The following is a 17451-nucleotide window of genomic DNA, read 5'->3' on the forward strand; positions in this document are numbered from 1 at the left end:
TTTTAAATTGAAGTACGTGTGAATAAAAATAATGTTATTGAAAATGTTAAATATGATTAAAATGGATATATATTAAATAAAAATAATATTAAAATAATGTATATGCAATTAAAAAAGGGAACATGCAACTTATTTTGTAAATGTTATAATTAAAAAAAAACTATATTATATATTATAAGAAACAAACATATAAAAATTTAATATATTTTAAAAAATAACCATTTATATACTTTTAAAGATTATAGTAATAATAGAACTTTTTATTTTTTAGATATATATAGTATTTATGTTTTAGAACAAGTTTTACTAAAAAAGGAGATGCTATATGTTTTTTATGTTCAAACATACTTTAAATTAATTATAAAAGTATATCCATTTTTATAATAAAATTGTAAGATATTTTATTAATAATAGTCTGTTTTGCATAAAATGCATTAAATCTATATTTAATCAAAATTTTATTAAACAACATTATATTTAAGGTAATTTAGCTAATTTTGATAAACAGGAATAGAACGTTTCTTTACTAATAATATTATTTTATTATGTATAATAATTTAATTATTAAAAAGTTATAATATATGTAACTACCGACAGTTGTTATATATAGGGTCGAAGTGTTTGCGTCACATGTTGTGGGCAGCGTATATAAAACGTCATGGTTCTACTCAATTTACAAATTAAAAATAAAATTCCATTACAATGGATGACTATGTGGTACATGCATTTTTTAATAATAATAGTTTCCATTACATTTTTTGATATTGTATTACATATAAATATCATTAAACTTTATTTTAATAAAATTTTCAATAATGCACATTTATAATAATTATTTAAAATTTTTTTTTAGTGTAGAAGGTTCCTTTTTGTAAGGAACTGGTTTCCCGATAAATTGGGCAGTGACGGAAACTATAAATTTATTAGTGATAAAGATTTCAAAGAGTATTGTATTAACGAAAAATGTGATAGTGATCTCGAAAAAATCAATGCTGTATGTTTAATGTTATTTAACCAATTCTTTGGAAATTCTTCTTCGCTTAAGTATCATAATAACATAAATATTGTTGAATACATTATGATATGGTTAAGTTATATGTTAAACCTAAAGAAACAAGAAAATAAGACCAATCTACAATATTTTTATGAGACATATATAAATAATGATAAGTATAAAAAGTCTATAACTGGTGTTACGGAGTACAAAAATTATAAGGATCTTATAGATCAAAAAAAATATTTTTGGGGTATGGATAGTAATATTATATCTAATTTTTATGAAGCATTTAAATTATTATGTGAAATGCATACTAACTTTGATGAAAAAACATCATATTGCACAAACTGTTTGCAAAATGCTAATAAATTTGTTAATAAATATAAAGAGATGCGCCAAAACTCTGTTATTACTAGTAATAGTTCCTATAAACAACTATTGTCTACTTTATCAAATGATTATAATAATTTTAAAAATTATTGTACTAGTAAAGGTGGTAATTGTAAGGATATTCCATCCCTTCCATCGATAGAAACAACAAAAATTACTGCAAATTTGCCTGAACAAACTAAACAAACTCAACAAACTGTAGAAACTTCTGAACAAACTAAACAAACTCAACAAACTGTAGAAACTTCTGAACAAACTGCGCAAGGTTCTGCACATAGTTCTGGACAATTTTATGAAGATCCATCAAGCTCGCCGATAGGAAACAAATTATTTACCGTTTTATCGATATTTGGTGCAATAGCATTTTTTTTAGGAATTTCTTATAAGGTAAATAATAAGGAATTTAAAAATTATTTTCATTATATATATGCAAACGTTAACAAAAAATCATACGTTTACCGTTTTTATATTAGTATTCATTATTTGGATTTCGGAAACGAACTCAAAAACAATATTTAAGAGAAAAAATAAAAAACACAAAGAAGAGAATGAATCATTAATATATGATTCGAAGAGAGTGACTATTTCAGGAATAGTAATAATGATTTATATACTTTAAGAAACTATCTATTGGGAAGTAATTTTTGACTATAATTTTTGCATAATTTTTATATAGTTTTTATGTTGTAGGACCCATATTTGGGTTAGGATTAAATGTTACATTGTATTTAATTATTTATAATTTGAACACTAATTAAATATATATACTATACCCGTATGCTTAATCTCGAGCTGAATTCCAAATATGCAACCAAAAAGGGGACATTGTCATTAATATGAAAGGGATCACATATCTTATTTTTCATAAAGTATAATATATACAATTGTGTGCTCATTCCGATTTTATATGATTAAAATAAAATATATGTATTGCATATATTAATATAGATATTGATTATATATGAATTCATATTATTCTATATGATAATTGCCTATTATATAAGCCTTGATAGCCCATAGCTATATTGAATTATGGATATCATAATATGTTTTTTTATTTGATGAAAATTTTATTTAATAAAACTTATGATTTATATCATATTTATCTTGATTTAAGCCGTGTTACCCAACTGAACTATAATAATATAGATTCATAAAATATCGGTCGATATTCGACAATACAACGTTATCTATAAAAATCATTTTATGCATCTAACATTTTAGTAATACATAAAAAATGCATTATAGATATATTATAATAAATTTATAAATTATAAATATATATAATACTCATTTTTTTCATTTCAATACTTTGCATTTATGCTGATGTTCTAATTTATATTGATAGAACTACTTATATATATATTAATTTATTTATCATAAGGTATAATAATAGATTAATCACTATTAATTTTAAATTTTAAAGATTTGAGGTATAAATATATTATTTTTAAAATAGTTAAAAAATAAAATATAAGTATATTAATAAATTTCATGTTATAGTTTGTTTTAATAATTATAAATAATATGATAGATAAAATGAGTTATTATTATATAACTATAATATAATCTAATAAAATACTCTACTAATAACTAATATTAAATATTAATTTTATCGAAAAGGCACATAAAATACATTATAATGATATAATTTTTATATATTTGTTAAAGATACAATTTGGGATTTGTAGTTTTATATTATAAAAAATTGGATAAATACAGAAAAGGTTAAAGACTCAATTCATGTTAAATTGCATTTTATTATTCCACATTAGCATGCATTATATTATCATTGTTTAATGAATCATCATTTTGTAATATAAATTAGGATTTTTTACTATAGAATTAATAAAACATAAATTTTTTAATAAATTATTTGAATGTATATACATTGACAACATAACAATAAAATATATAAAACTATACAATTCAGAACATTTAGCGGATATTTATCTTAATTTATATATTAAAGAGAAAATATATCTTATCTCTCTCCTCTTAAAGTACACTATAACAATTTAATCAAACATAGTTTTCTATTATACTTTAAAATTTAAATCAATAGTTATTTATGTGCTAATATTTAATATTTGCTATATATTATTTTAAAAGCAATCTACATTCAAAGGGTTATTTAAACTTATAAATAGCTTAATAAATGCGGTTCATTGCTAATTGTGGTTTTAAACCGTGGAAAAGATGTGCAAAATATATTATAAAATCACCCAATAATGTATATTTTAAAATTGATGCGCGTATTAATAAAATTAGAGCTATTGAGTTTATTAAAATGGATTATGAATTTGTCCATATTAAATAAAAATAATATTAAAATTATGTATATGGAATTAAAAAAGGTAACAATGGAGATTATTTTGTAAATGCTATAGTTTTAATAAAATATTGGTATATAGTATTAGAAACAACTATATAAATATTTAATATATCTTAAAAAATAACTATTTATATACTTTTAAGGATTATAGTAATAATATAACTTTTTATTTTTTAGTTATATATAGTATTTAAGTTTTAGAAAGGTAATCATTAAAAAATAAGATATAAATATATTCCTCTTCTATGTTCAAGCATAAATATAAGGAAATCTACATTAAATTCTTTATAAAAGTATATTAATTTTTATAATAAAGTTATACCAGATGTTAGTGTGAGTAGCATTTTTTGTATATAATTCATTATATATATATTTAATTAAAATGTATTAAGTAACTCTCTATTTAAGGTAATTTAGCTAATTATGATAAGCGGAAATAGAACGTTTCTTTACTAATAATATTGTTTTATTATGTATAATAATTTAATTATTAAACAGTTATAATACATTTAACTACAAACAGTTGTTATATATAGGGTTAAAGCATTTGCGTCACATATTGGGGATAAGATATATCAAACAACATGATTTTACTCAATTTACAAATTTAAAATGAAATTTCATCACAATGGATGCCGAAATAGTATATGCATTTTTTAATACTAATAATTTCCTTTACATTTTTTGATATTGTATTATATATAAATATCATTAAACTTTATTTTAACAAAATTTTCAATAATGCACATTTCTAATAATTGTTTTTAAATATTTTTTTTAGTGTAAGAACTTCCTTTTAGTAAGGACGAACTTTCCCGATCAATTGGACAATAATGGAAACTATAAAATTGAAGATGATACACATTTCAAAGAGTATTGTAGTAATCAAAATTGTGTTAATGAGCTCGAAAAAATTAGTGCTGGATGTTTATATTTGTTTAATGAATTCTTTAAGGATTCTTCTGTCTTTAATTCTGTTGCAAAAAGTAACATCAATATTGTTGATTACATTATAATATGGTTAAGTTATATGTTAAACCTAAAGGAAAATATTGATAACAACAGTCTAAGTTATTTTTATACTACAAATATAAATAATGATAAGTATACTAATACTATAGATGGTGTAGAGGGGTATACTAGTTACAAGGATCTTATAGATAAAACAAATATGATGAATATGGATATTAAAGATATATCTAAATTTTATGATGCATTTATATTATTATGTGAAATGTATTCTGTATTTGATGTAGACAAGAATGATTGCACAAAATGTTCGGATAAAGCTAACCAATTTGTTGAAAAATATAAAAATTTGAATGAAAATTCTAATAATACTGAAGGTAGTCCATATAGAAAAATATTGTCTACATTATCAACTGATTATAATAATTTAAAAAATAAATGTAGCGATAGTTCATCCTTTCCATCGATAGAAACAACACAAATTTCTGTAAAAGGTTCTGAACAAACTGTGCAAAATTCCGCACAAACATCTGAAGTTGCATTATTAAGTTCGTCGATAGGAAACAAATTAATTCCAGTTTTATCGATATTTGGTGCAATAGCATTTTTTTTAGGAATTGGATATAAGGTAAATAATAAGCCAATTAAAATATATTCAACAAGTAATTTATGAATATAAGTAAATTATACATTTTTTTTAATTTTTATATCAGTATTCATTATTTAAGTCTCGAAAACGATCTCGAAAACAACATTTAAGAGAAAAGCTAAAAAATAAAGAAGAAAATGAATAATTAATATAAGATTCGAAAATAGTGACAAGTTCAGGAATAGTAATAATGATTGATATATGTTAAGAAATTGTCTATTTCGAAGTAATTTTTTACCATAATTTTTATATAGTTTTTATGTTGTGGGTCAGGGTTATGTTTGCGGATCCCATATTCGGGTTAGGGTTAAGTATTACATTGCATTTAATTTTGCATAATTTGAACACTAATTAAACATATATATATTATATCCGTATGCTTAATATCGAGATGAGGTTCAAACATGCACCCCAAAGGGGTTCTTCCATTAATATGAAAAGTGTCACATAACATTTTTTCATAAGTTATAATATATATAATTGAGTGTTCATGCTTATTTAATATTATTAAAAAAAATGTCTATGTTGTATATATTAATATAGATATTGACTATATATGAAGCCGTATTATGCTATATCATAATTCCTATTATATAAAATTTTTTAATCTATGGTTATATCAAATTATGTATAACACAACATGTTTCTTTATTTGATGAAGCATTTTATTTAGTAAAACTTAGTATCATATTTATTTTAATTTAAATCGTATTTTGATAACCGAATAATATAATATTATTATATATGAAGGCATAAATTATAATTAGATTCATTTGAAACAATTGTCTACACTACAATATATATTCATATTAATATGTGTTTTTAAGATTAAATAAACATATTACCAATATATAATAAATAATCATAAAATATAGATTCATAAATATCGATCGAGATTCGAGAATACAACATTATATATAAAAGATATGTTATGCATCTATCATTTTTTTAAGTTTTAATTGTAGTTATTATTATTTTTTTGTATTTTACATTTATATTATAATTAATTAGTACTAATAAAAGTTAATTTATGCGCCATAATTTATTTATCATAAGGTATAATAATAGATTAATCACTATTAATTTTTAAACTTTATAGTTTTGAGGGATAAATAAATTATATTTTAAAATAGTTAAAATATTAATAAAATTTCATATAATATTTTAATAATTATAAATAATATGATAAATAGAATAAAATTATTATATGCCTATACATATAACCTAATAAAATACTTTACTAATATTGAAATATTGTTTTATTGTGGAAACTTCATATAATTAAATATTAATTTTATCGAAAGACACAATAATACATTATAAAGGTATCACTGTTATATATTTTGTTAAAGATCCAATTTGGGATATGTGGTTTTATATTATAAAAAATCGGATAGATAAAAGGTTAAAGACTCAATTAATGTTAAATTTCTTTTTATTATTCCATATTAGCATGCATTATATTATCATTGTTTAATGAATCATCATTTTTAAATTTAAAATAGCATTGTTTTATCATAAAATTAATAAAATATAGAATTTTTAATAAATTATTTGAATGTATATACATTGATAACTATAAAAATAAAATATATAAGATAAAAACGAACAATGCAAAATAGTTAACGAATATTCATATAAATTTATATATTAAAAATGAAAATACATATTATCTCTCTCCTACTAAATGGTAATATAACAACCTAATTAAAGAGTGTTTTCTATTATACTTTAAAATTTACATCAATAGTTATTCATGTGTTAATATTTACTATATATTATTTTAAAAGAAATTTACATTCAAAGGATTATTTAAACTTATAAATAGCTTAATAAGCATGAATTAGTGATAGTGTCGTTTTAAACCGTGGAAAAGATGTGCAAAATATATTATAAAATTACCAAATAAGGTATATTTTTAAATTGAAGTACGTATGAATAAAAATAAAGTTATTGAAATGGATATATATTAAATAAAAATAATATTAAAATTATGTATATGTAATTAAAAAAGGTAACAATGGAGCTTATTTTGTAAATGCTATAGTTTTAATAAAATATTGGTATATAGTATTAGAAACAACTATATAAATATTTAATATATTTCAAAAACGATTATTTATATACTTTTAAGGATTATAATAATAATAGTATTTTATATTTTTTAAATTTATACAGTATTTAAGTTTTAGAAAGGCAATCATTAAAAAATAATATATAAATATATTCCTTTTCTATGTTCAAGCATAAATATAAGGAAATATACATTAAATTCTTTATAAAAGTATATTAATTTTTATAATAAAGTTATACCATATTTTATTAATAATAGTATTTTTTGTATAAAATACATCAAACCTATATTTAATCACAATTTTATTAAAAAACCCTTTATTTAAGGTAATTTAGCTAATTATCATAAAGAGGAATCTAACTTTTTTTTAGTAATAATATTGTTTTATTAAGTATAATAATTTAATTATTAAAAATTTATAATATATTTAACTACAAACAGTTGTTATATATAAGGTCGAAGTGTTTGCGTCACATATTTGGTGCACTGTATATAAAAACAGTATGATCTTACTCAATTTACAAATCGCAAATAAAATTCGATTACAATGGATGACTATGTGATATATGAATTTTTTAATAATAATAATTTCCTTTACATTTTTTGATATTGTATTATATATATCATTAAACTTTATTTTAATAAAATTTTCAACAATGCATATTTATAATAATTTTTTTAAAATGTTTATTTAGTGTAGTAACTTCCTTTATCTAACGATGGATTTAAAATATGATTCGAGTAATAAAAACTATCAAATTATTAATGAAGATCATTTGAAAAAGCATTGTGATAACGAAAATTGTGGGAGTGATTTCGAAAAAATTAGTGCTGGATGTTTATATTTGTTTGATGCGTTCTTTAAGAATTCTTCTTTGTTTGAGTCTGTTGCAAAAAATAACATCGATATTGTTGAATAAATTATTATATGGTTAAGTTATATGTTAAACCTAAAGGAACAATTAAGATCGACGACGAATCTAGAATATTTTAATAAAACATATATAAATAGTAATGAAAAGAATACAAATTCTATAAAAGGTGTTACGGAGTATAGTAGTTATAAGGAAATCATAGATAAAAAAAAGGATTTGTTGAATATGGATATAGATAGTAATATTATATCTAAATTATATGATGTATTAAAATTATTATGTGAAACGTATTCTGCATATGATAAAAACAAGAATGATTGCACAATTTTTTCAGAAAAAGATCAAAAATTTGTTGATAAATGTAATGAACATAAGTAAGATTATAGTATTACTAAAAATAGTTCATATAGTAAAGTATTTTCTACTTTATTTACTGATTATCAAAATTTAAAAATTAATTGTAGCAATATTTCATCCATTCTAGAGACAAGCACATCACAAAATTCTGCACAAAGTTCTGAATCGAGTTCTAAAGTTACATCACCAATTTCGTCGATAGTAAGCAAATTAATTCCAGTTTTATCGATATTTGGTGCAATAAATTTATTTTTGGAATTTCTTATAATGTGAATAATAAGGAATTAAAAATTTTTTTTCATTATATATATGCAAACATTAACAAACAAATCGTACGTTTCTTAACATTTTATATTAGTATTCGTTATTTGGATTTCGAAAAAAATTAAAAAAAATAAAGAAGAAAATGGATCATTAATATGTGATTCGAAGAGTAATGACTATTTCAGGAATAGTAATAATGATTTATATATGTTAAGAAATTGTCTATTTTGAAGTAATTTTTTACCATAATTTTTATATAGTTTTTATGTTATGGACCCAAGTTAGGGTTAAGTATTATAATGCATTTAATTTTTTATAATTTTTTATAATTTGATAACATTTATTAGTTTAAAGAATTGTTTTAAATATATATAGGAAATAAATTATTAAAATATGTAAAGGATAAGTTGCAGTTTTTAATATTTATATTAAGTGTAAATATGTAAGAAAAAGTTAGGATGAATATTACTCTGAAAAGGAGCAATAAAGAAATATATTTTTATAAATTATAAGAATTTCATTTCGTGTTAATATAATTTAATGTTAAATGTGTTGAAATATGCATTTTTTTTACTTTATTGCTAATTTTTGGTTAATGGTTTATGGTGAAATTGATCGAATATTGGGATCGATATAGAAAGATGACTCCCCAGTATAGATTTGGTTATATAAGAGAAAGCTAATTTAAATAATTACAATGCATAATATGAGAAACTGGGGGAGAATGAAGAGAGATAGGAACACGTGAAAAGGGTTATAAATTGAAGAAATTGTAAAGTCGTAAATTGAGTTGATGAGAAAATGGGATTATTAAAGATATAGAAAGTTATGCAAGTCGATCCTGTGCCATTTATTTATTTTTTTTTTTTATAAAAAAGAACAATTATTTATAATTATAAATTTAGTTAACTTTTTTTTTCGAAGTTAAACATTTAATATTAACTTATATTTTATTAGTTAATGTTTTGTTTCGATTTGGGTTTAATTTTATATTCTTCATATAATAAATAATTCTTTCATAATTGATATATATATATATATATATATATATATATATATATATATATATATATAAATTACGAAATATATAATTTATATAAGACATAATACATTTTATAATAGTTAAAATGAACATATATATATAGATACGTTTTATAATATATTTCGTTAGCAAATTTCCTAGTAACTCCCAAAAGTTATATATATAATTATGTTATTATTACAAAAGATATAGATATAAATGAACAAAACGATGTATTAATAACTAGGCACTGAAATATTTTTAGATGATGTCAACATAATATAGATATTATATAAAAGTATATTTATTGAGCTTATATGCTCTAATAGTATTTTTTGCTATTATACATATATAAATTAATAAATATGTATTATAAATATTTCGTTTTACTAAGGAGAATATATATGTTTTAAAATATTTTATTCTAAAACGATGAAATAAGGAAACTTTTTACATATATTTAAAGTATTTCTATTGAGTGCAATAATAAGTTTTTTGTAACATACAATGCTTAGGAGTAAGAATAATATTGATATGGTACTAAATAGTAATAAATATATTAGGCTTATTTAATTGGATTATATGGATATACGATAGTTATATATATTATTAAACTTGTAATAATACTGACAATGGATAAAATGAAAAATGGATATTATGGTATCTAGGTAATTACACTTTTAATGTGATATTAGTATTAACATTATCAAGCAAGAGAATATAAATTTTATTAATAATTATACAAATCCCCTTAAAAATATTGTTTTTATATCTAAAAATAAATACGTTTTATTATAAAATATACAATACATAAATATGTTTAGGTTATAAGTATAAATATGTGGTTAAAATGGTAACTCATGTTCTATTGGTTCTCAGATTAATTCATTATTCCAACCAAAGTATAAATAAAATATTAAAATTAAAGTTAACATATTTATATGATTTAATGGTTAAAATATATTATTTAATCATTTATATACTAAATAATAAGAATGAAAAGAAAATACACTAACTATTACCCCAAAACTAATTTATGCTCATGAGCTATTTTAATTGTAATAGATCAATTAACCTAATTTGCACATTATGTTTTTTAATTTTAAAAATAAAATGAGATATTCACTCAAAACTATTCATTAATTTCATTTATATATAAAGAAGTGTTAATATATAAACAAAGTTATTACACATTTTAAAATGGATCATTAATTTACATATTGATTAAATGTAAATGCACACAATATATAACTTAATTCGAAAAAATAATATTAATTCATTTATTAAATGTTATAATTTAAACAATTTTTCTTTCATTTATTGGAAATAATATTAAAGATCAATATATTCCGAGGAATAATAACTTATATAAATAGTACGTTAAGGGTATATAATGATGAAACATAAACATGTTTTTAAAAATCCGGGTAGCAATGTATTTTTGGTTCTTTAAATATTTATAATAATATAAAATTTTAAAATTACTTTATTAAAAAAACGAAAAAATGCATATTTGTCATCTGTGTGCAAATGTATAATAATTAGGACATATGTTTTATTTAAACTTATTGAAAGGTTACATAAAATTATACAATGAATTTATTCCACATATTATTAAGAATAGCGATATTTCGCATATGATAAAAACGATTCAAACAAATCACAAAATAAGGATACTTATCTAAATTGCAATAAAAGTGGATATAAGTTTTATTTCATTATATTATTGTATATTAATTTAAAATTAATATTATTATTTAGAACAATACTAATAGTGCGTTTAACAACTTGTTATTTTATATAGATGAATCAAACAGTTGTTTAACCTATTTTGTTGGAGTATATATATTTTATATAAAAACAATATGATGCCAATCTACAAATTAAGAACAAAATTCCATTACAATGGACGAGAAAGGAATGGTAAATAATTTTATTTTAAAATAAAACATGGCTACCCTTTATTTTATTGTATTTGATTTGTCTACAAATCATATTAAATTTTATTTCAATAAATTTTGCATTAATGTATATTTTTATTAATTTATATATATTTATTCTTAGTGTGAGTTATTTATTGAAGCTGATAAGCTTTTTAATGGTAAACATGTCAAACTGAAGAAAATTAACCAGTCTTCATCATACAAACAATATTGCCCCAATAATAAAGCATGCTCAAGTAACAGGGAAGGTGTTGGTGCTTTGGGCGGGCATTTATTTACGAAGTTATACGATAATAAAAGCAAGTATTATGAACATTTTATGATGTGGTTGGCTAATAAATTATATAATTTAAACGAAGACAATAATATTACTCTAAGTTCGGCTTACAATAAATATTTAGAGAACAATATAGGTAATTTTAATTATTGGAATCTTTTACGTAATCAAGAGGATTTTAAAGATACTAATCTTAGGTATATGAGTGAATTGTACACGTTACTTAAACATATATGTAATACAATTGCATATTATAAAAAAAATAAAAAAATTGAGAATCTTCGTCAGTATTCTCTAGATTGCCTTAATAAATATAGAAGCCTTTACAAGACTTTTTCTGGAGATGATTCACATCTGGATCTATTGGAAAAATTAAAAAAAATATATGACGACTTTAGAACTTCTGCTATTAATGATGATACTGATGAAAAAAATAATATAAAAAATCGCCTTCAAGAACTTACACCAATAAATGAAATAGATTCACATTCTACGAACAATTTAAAAACGCTTGACTCTAATGATTCAAATGATCAATTGGAAGGTGAAAAGAAACCCGAAATTCCAAAGGAAAAGAGTACTCTAGAGGAGCAAAAAAATCCTAAAATCGAAGGAAAGAATGATGAACAAAGCACCGAACTACAAAATTCAGTGAATCAAACACCAAGCCAAAGAGAAGAACAATCAGTTACAAATGATACATCAAAAATTTCAGGAAATGAACCAGAAAATAGTGGAAAATCACAAGAAGACTCTGAAGAACAAGCAGTAGTTCAAGAAAAAACTCCAGAAAAACCACAGCCAGAACCACCGCCGGGACCACAACAACAGACAGTATTATCATCAGCGAATTCAGAATCATCATCACAACAAGACCCATCAACACCATCAATATCACCGTCAGGAACAGAAGAACAAAAACAACGACAATCTACATCTGCACAAGAAAAACCATTGACGAAACTTGTAACGGGATTTTTAAATGATTCCCTTAAACCGTATTTTTTATCTTTTTATGATACCCTTACTGAATATGGAAATCGTTTATATGGAAGTGCATCAACTAGCTTAACAAAAGGTTATTCTGTATTTATTGGGCTTGCTAATTATTTAAACACTCAACCAAAAGATTCAGGAAGTAATTTACCTCCATCTGATAGTTCATCATCATCAAGTTCTACGGAACAAACTAAAACATCAGAATCGTCTCAGAGCCCAACTGTAAAAATAAATTCTGATAAAACGGATCAAGGAAAATCTCAAGCACAAGTGCCAAAACCAGTGATTACATCGGAAAGTTCAGTAACCGAAGTAAAAGAAAATGGAACAACAGGAATAGATGTTAATATACTCAAAAAATACAAACCAATTGGAATTTCAATTATAATGCTTTTAATACCCATTGCTTTAGCTATTATGTACAAGGTAAATAAAAAGAAAACTGTGAAGTATACAATTTTTAAAATATTTCTTCACTATAAATATTATATATTTTCCATAATTTTATGTTAGTATTTTCCATTTAAATGGAGAAAGGAATTGAAGAAAAAAAAAAACATGAAAAAGGTTATAAATATGTTTGGTGAAAATGAAACGACAAAAAGAGTTATAAACCCAACTGATCGAAAAAAACAAGTACAAATAATTATAAATTTATCTAAAAAAAAACAGGATAAAAAGCTTACAAATCCATCTACTCAAAAAAAGCAGGATGAAAAGGTTACAAGTTCATCTACTCAAAAAAAACAAACTAAACAGTTTATAAATTCCATTTACTGGGGAAAATATCCATTATTAAATATGTATAAACTTATGGAGACCGATCCTGTACCATTTATTATTTTGTATTTGGTGTTTATTTTTTATGTTTATAGAAGAAAATGAGATTCTTTAGAATAATAAATATAATTAATAGTTTTTGTTTTGTGTTCAGATTCTTTGGATCTGACTTAAAAATTCAATATAAGTATTAAAAATAATAACTGCATATTAATATAAGTAATTTGGCTTATATAAACAATTAAAAAGTGCATTTTGTGTAATATTATAATATGTGTATTTTATTAATCTATATAAAACAGTGTCTTATGATCGATTCATGTGATTTCAATTATAACTTCCTTTTCTATAACTCTAAAAATATATTAGTTTATAAAATTATTTATTATCGAAAAAAAATAAAAGAGGAAATAAATCATTAATAAATTATTCAGATGACATGAATTGATATAATTAAGATATGTCCTATTTGGAGATAATTAATTTTTAATGAACATTATTTGGTTTATAAGAAAAATGAAAACAATAAATAAATCCCATTCATGAAAATAAATTTTCTAATATTACGGTCTGAAAAATATATATAAAATATATGTTTATATATATAAAGCTTATACAATAATGCATTTTCTATATGAGTAAATGTACTATATGTTTAATGAATCGAGAAATAAAGCATTTCTTATTAACTGTATTTCATTTTCTGGTTTCACATGTATTATTCGTTGTGATTTATACAAGGTATACTTGAAAATTTGAATATTTTATATGACTTTAATAGGAATAGTACAATTGATGTTTATATTCATAGATATATTTATAAATAAAATTAGTGCACATCAATCTATGAAAAAAATATTTTTACAAAAAAATGGTAAATAAAATGTGAAATATTATTAATTAATATTTAAAATTGGAGAAATATAACAATAAAATATAATAAATTAAAAATCATTTAAATGTAAATAACAAAGATATTTTACTAAAGTGCTCATTATATGGTTGTATTTATTCATATAGAACATATATATATGCACCTAATATCATATTATTTAATTGATATTTATTATTTGGTCGTGTGTAAATGATAATAGAAAATATATAAATTTACAAAATATTAAAACCCCATCACTAAATATACCAAAGTATTAAAAATTAATTAAAAGTTTATTTTATAACAAATTTTCTAAAAATAAATTTTAGGGAAAATTATTATATACATATATTTTGTTATAATTAAAATATTAAAAATTATGTATTTTTTAGATAAAAGTTAATATTTCTTTGAAAAAAAACATAATATATATATCCATAAACAATTTTAATGAATATAACGAAATTTATTACAACATTGAATTAATGAATTCTAAGAAAATAGAAAAAATTAATAAATGAAATAAAATTTGTTATTTATAGATATATAATTTATTTATAAATTTTAGAACAAAAAACTATAGTAAACATTAATATTTTGGGAATAAATATCAAGTTATCAACATTATTTCATTTATTTAATACATAAATAAATCTAAAAATGAGAGTCAGTATTTTAAAATATGTTCTTTTTTCAATTGTTATTTGTTCTTTTGAATATTCCAAAAATGTAAGTTACATATTATTTTATTATTAATAATATTTCATTATAGTTTTTGTATCTATCGTTTTACATTAACCTTATATTATTGTTTCATGTATTGGCAAAACACTTATGTTAAATTAAACCAACAATTAAAATTAATTACATATATGTTAATAAATATTTGATTTCTTTGCAGGAATTATACTTTGTAAACGATAGAGGGATATGGCTTGAAAGGAATGTAATAAACTTTAGAAATAATAGGATATTATCATATGCAGATAACGAATTTGATTTAAATGGATTTTATCAATCAACTTTGAATCTTGCAAATCAACTTGGTGATTGTGTTGAAGGTAAAAAAGAAATAGAACACCTTCGAAATATTATAGATTCACATATAAAGGAGCATAAAGGAAGTAACACATCACTTGATTTAAAAAATGTAGATAGTAAGACAAAAAAAATAATTAATGAACTTCGAAAAAAATTAGAAGAATTAAAAAAACAGATTTCTGATAAAACGAATGGTGAATTAGCAATACAACCGATAGATGATAAAATAATAATAAAAAAAGATGAAAATAGTTCTGTATCAGAACATGAAGACTTTAAACAATTGGAAAAAAATGAAAATAATAAAATTGTATCAAGTAATTGTTATATGAAATCAAAATTGAATAAAACAATTAAAAAAGTAGCAACAAAATTCATCCTGTCGGCGTTGGCATTTTTAGCAGTTGTTTCTTCGATACCACTAATATTGTTTGCGTGCTTAATTATAATACCCATATTGCCTGGATTTTTCATATGCTATTTCCTTTGGAGACTTATTAAATATTCCATTAAATTAAGAAAAATATAAAAATAACCACTTTTTATTATTATGCTTTATTATGCATGTTTAAATGACTAGAAATAATATACTTAATATTTTATGTCATAAAATTTATGCTTTTTACATTTTATATAATAATTGAATATAATTTAATTGTTTGTTATATTATTATATATTTTAATTTGATATATAATCACGTTATATAATTAATTTATCTGTGATTACAATTTGTTAAAAACTCATTTGTCTATTTCCATGCACATATGTTATATATTAATGGATTTTGAATGTACTAATTTTTAGCCAGTATTTATAATTATTTTAAATAAACAAATTTAAGCACACTATTAATAAAATTATAAGCTATATTAATGATTCAGATTTAGGTTTAGAGTTGCGTTTTGGAGAACTTGTATTTTGGGTCATGGTCCTGTACTGTGGGTTATAGTTTTGGTCTATGGAATCTATGTTTTGGGTTAGGGTTATATTTTTATTAATTTGTTTATAATTTGATCATATTTATTTGTTTATAAATTGTGATTAAATATATATATACTATACCCATATGTTTTATCTTGAAATTAAGTCAGGGTTCAGGTTTAGGGTTCAGGGTTTAGGGTTCAGGGTTCAGGGTTTAGGGTTCAGGGTTCAGGGTTTAGGGTTCAGGGTTCAGGGTTCAGGGTTTAGGGTTCAGGGTTTAGGGTTCAGGGTTTAGGGTTCAGGGTTCAGGGTTCAGGGTTTAGGGTTCAGGGTTCAGGGTTTAGGGTTCAGGGTTCAGGGTTCAGGGTTCAGGGTTTAGGGTTCAGGGTTTAGGGTTCAGGGTTCAGGGTTCAGGGTTCAGGGTTCAGGGTTCAGGGTTTAGGGTTCAGGGTTCAGGGTTTAGGGTTCAGGGTTTAGGGTTCAGGGTTCAGGGTTTAGGGTTCAGGGTTCAGGGTTTAGGGTTCAGGGTTTAGGGTTCAGGGTTCAGGGTTTAGGGTTCAGGGTTCAGGGTTTAGGGTTCAGGGTTCAGGGTTTAGGGTTCAGGGTTTAGGGTTCAGGGTTCAGGGTTTAGGGTTCAGGGTTCAGGGTTTAGGGTTCAGGGTTCAGGTTCAGGGTTTAGGGTTC

At 22.1% G+C, this 17451-nt stretch overlaps 4 protein-coding genes and 1 pseudogene across 4 annotated transcripts, besides 1 other annotated feature; all 5 read left to right on the plus strand.

The window, feature by feature from the left end:
* Positions 1–702: 702 nt before the first annotated feature.
* PBANKA_1146700 (BIR protein) lies at positions 703–1947 on the plus strand (the record flags this gene model as incomplete). Its single annotated transcript, XM_034566033.1, has 3 exons — positions 703–717; positions 854–1774; positions 1861–1947. 3 exons carry the CDS (start codon positions 703–705, stop codon positions 1945–1947), a joined length of 1023 nt encoding a protein of 340 aa, XP_034422670.1.
* Positions 1948–4350: 2403 nt separating this feature from the next.
* Positions 4351–5485, plus strand: PBANKA_1146721 (BIR protein; the record flags this gene model as incomplete). Its single annotated transcript, XM_034566034.1, has 3 exons — positions 4351–4365; positions 4504–5319; positions 5405–5485. 3 exons carry the CDS (start codon positions 4351–4353, stop codon positions 5483–5485), a joined length of 912 nt encoding a protein of 303 aa, XP_034422671.1.
* A 2476-nt stretch (positions 5486–7961) lies between these two features.
* Positions 7962–9064, plus strand: PBANKA_1146741 (annotated as a pseudogene).
* Positions 7962–9064: a sequence feature (BIR protein, pseudogene;~PIR protein, pseudogene).
* Positions 9065–11836: 2772 nt separating this feature from the next.
* On the plus strand, positions 11837–14035 carry PBANKA_1146761 (BIR protein; the record flags this gene model as incomplete). The annotated part of the gene is made up of 3 exons (XM_034566035.1): positions 11837–11854; positions 11996–13576; positions 13664–14035. 3 exons carry the CDS (start codon positions 11837–11839, stop codon positions 14033–14035), a joined length of 1971 nt encoding a protein of 656 aa, XP_034422672.1.
* A 1429-nt stretch (positions 14036–15464) lies between these two features.
* Positions 15465–16374, plus strand: PBANKA_1146781 (fam-b protein; the record flags this gene model as incomplete). Its single annotated transcript, XM_034566036.1, has 2 exons — positions 15465–15503; positions 15706–16374. 2 exons carry the CDS (start codon positions 15465–15467, stop codon positions 16372–16374), a joined length of 708 nt encoding a protein of 235 aa, XP_034422673.1.
* Between the last annotated feature and the right edge of the window lie 1077 nt (positions 16375–17451).

The sequence above is a fragment of the Plasmodium berghei genome (genome assembly GCF_900002375.2).
Source record: "Plasmodium berghei ANKA genome assembly, chromosome: 11".
Taxonomy (NCBI): Eukaryota; Apicomplexa; class Aconoidasida; order Haemosporida; family Plasmodiidae; genus Plasmodium; species Plasmodium berghei.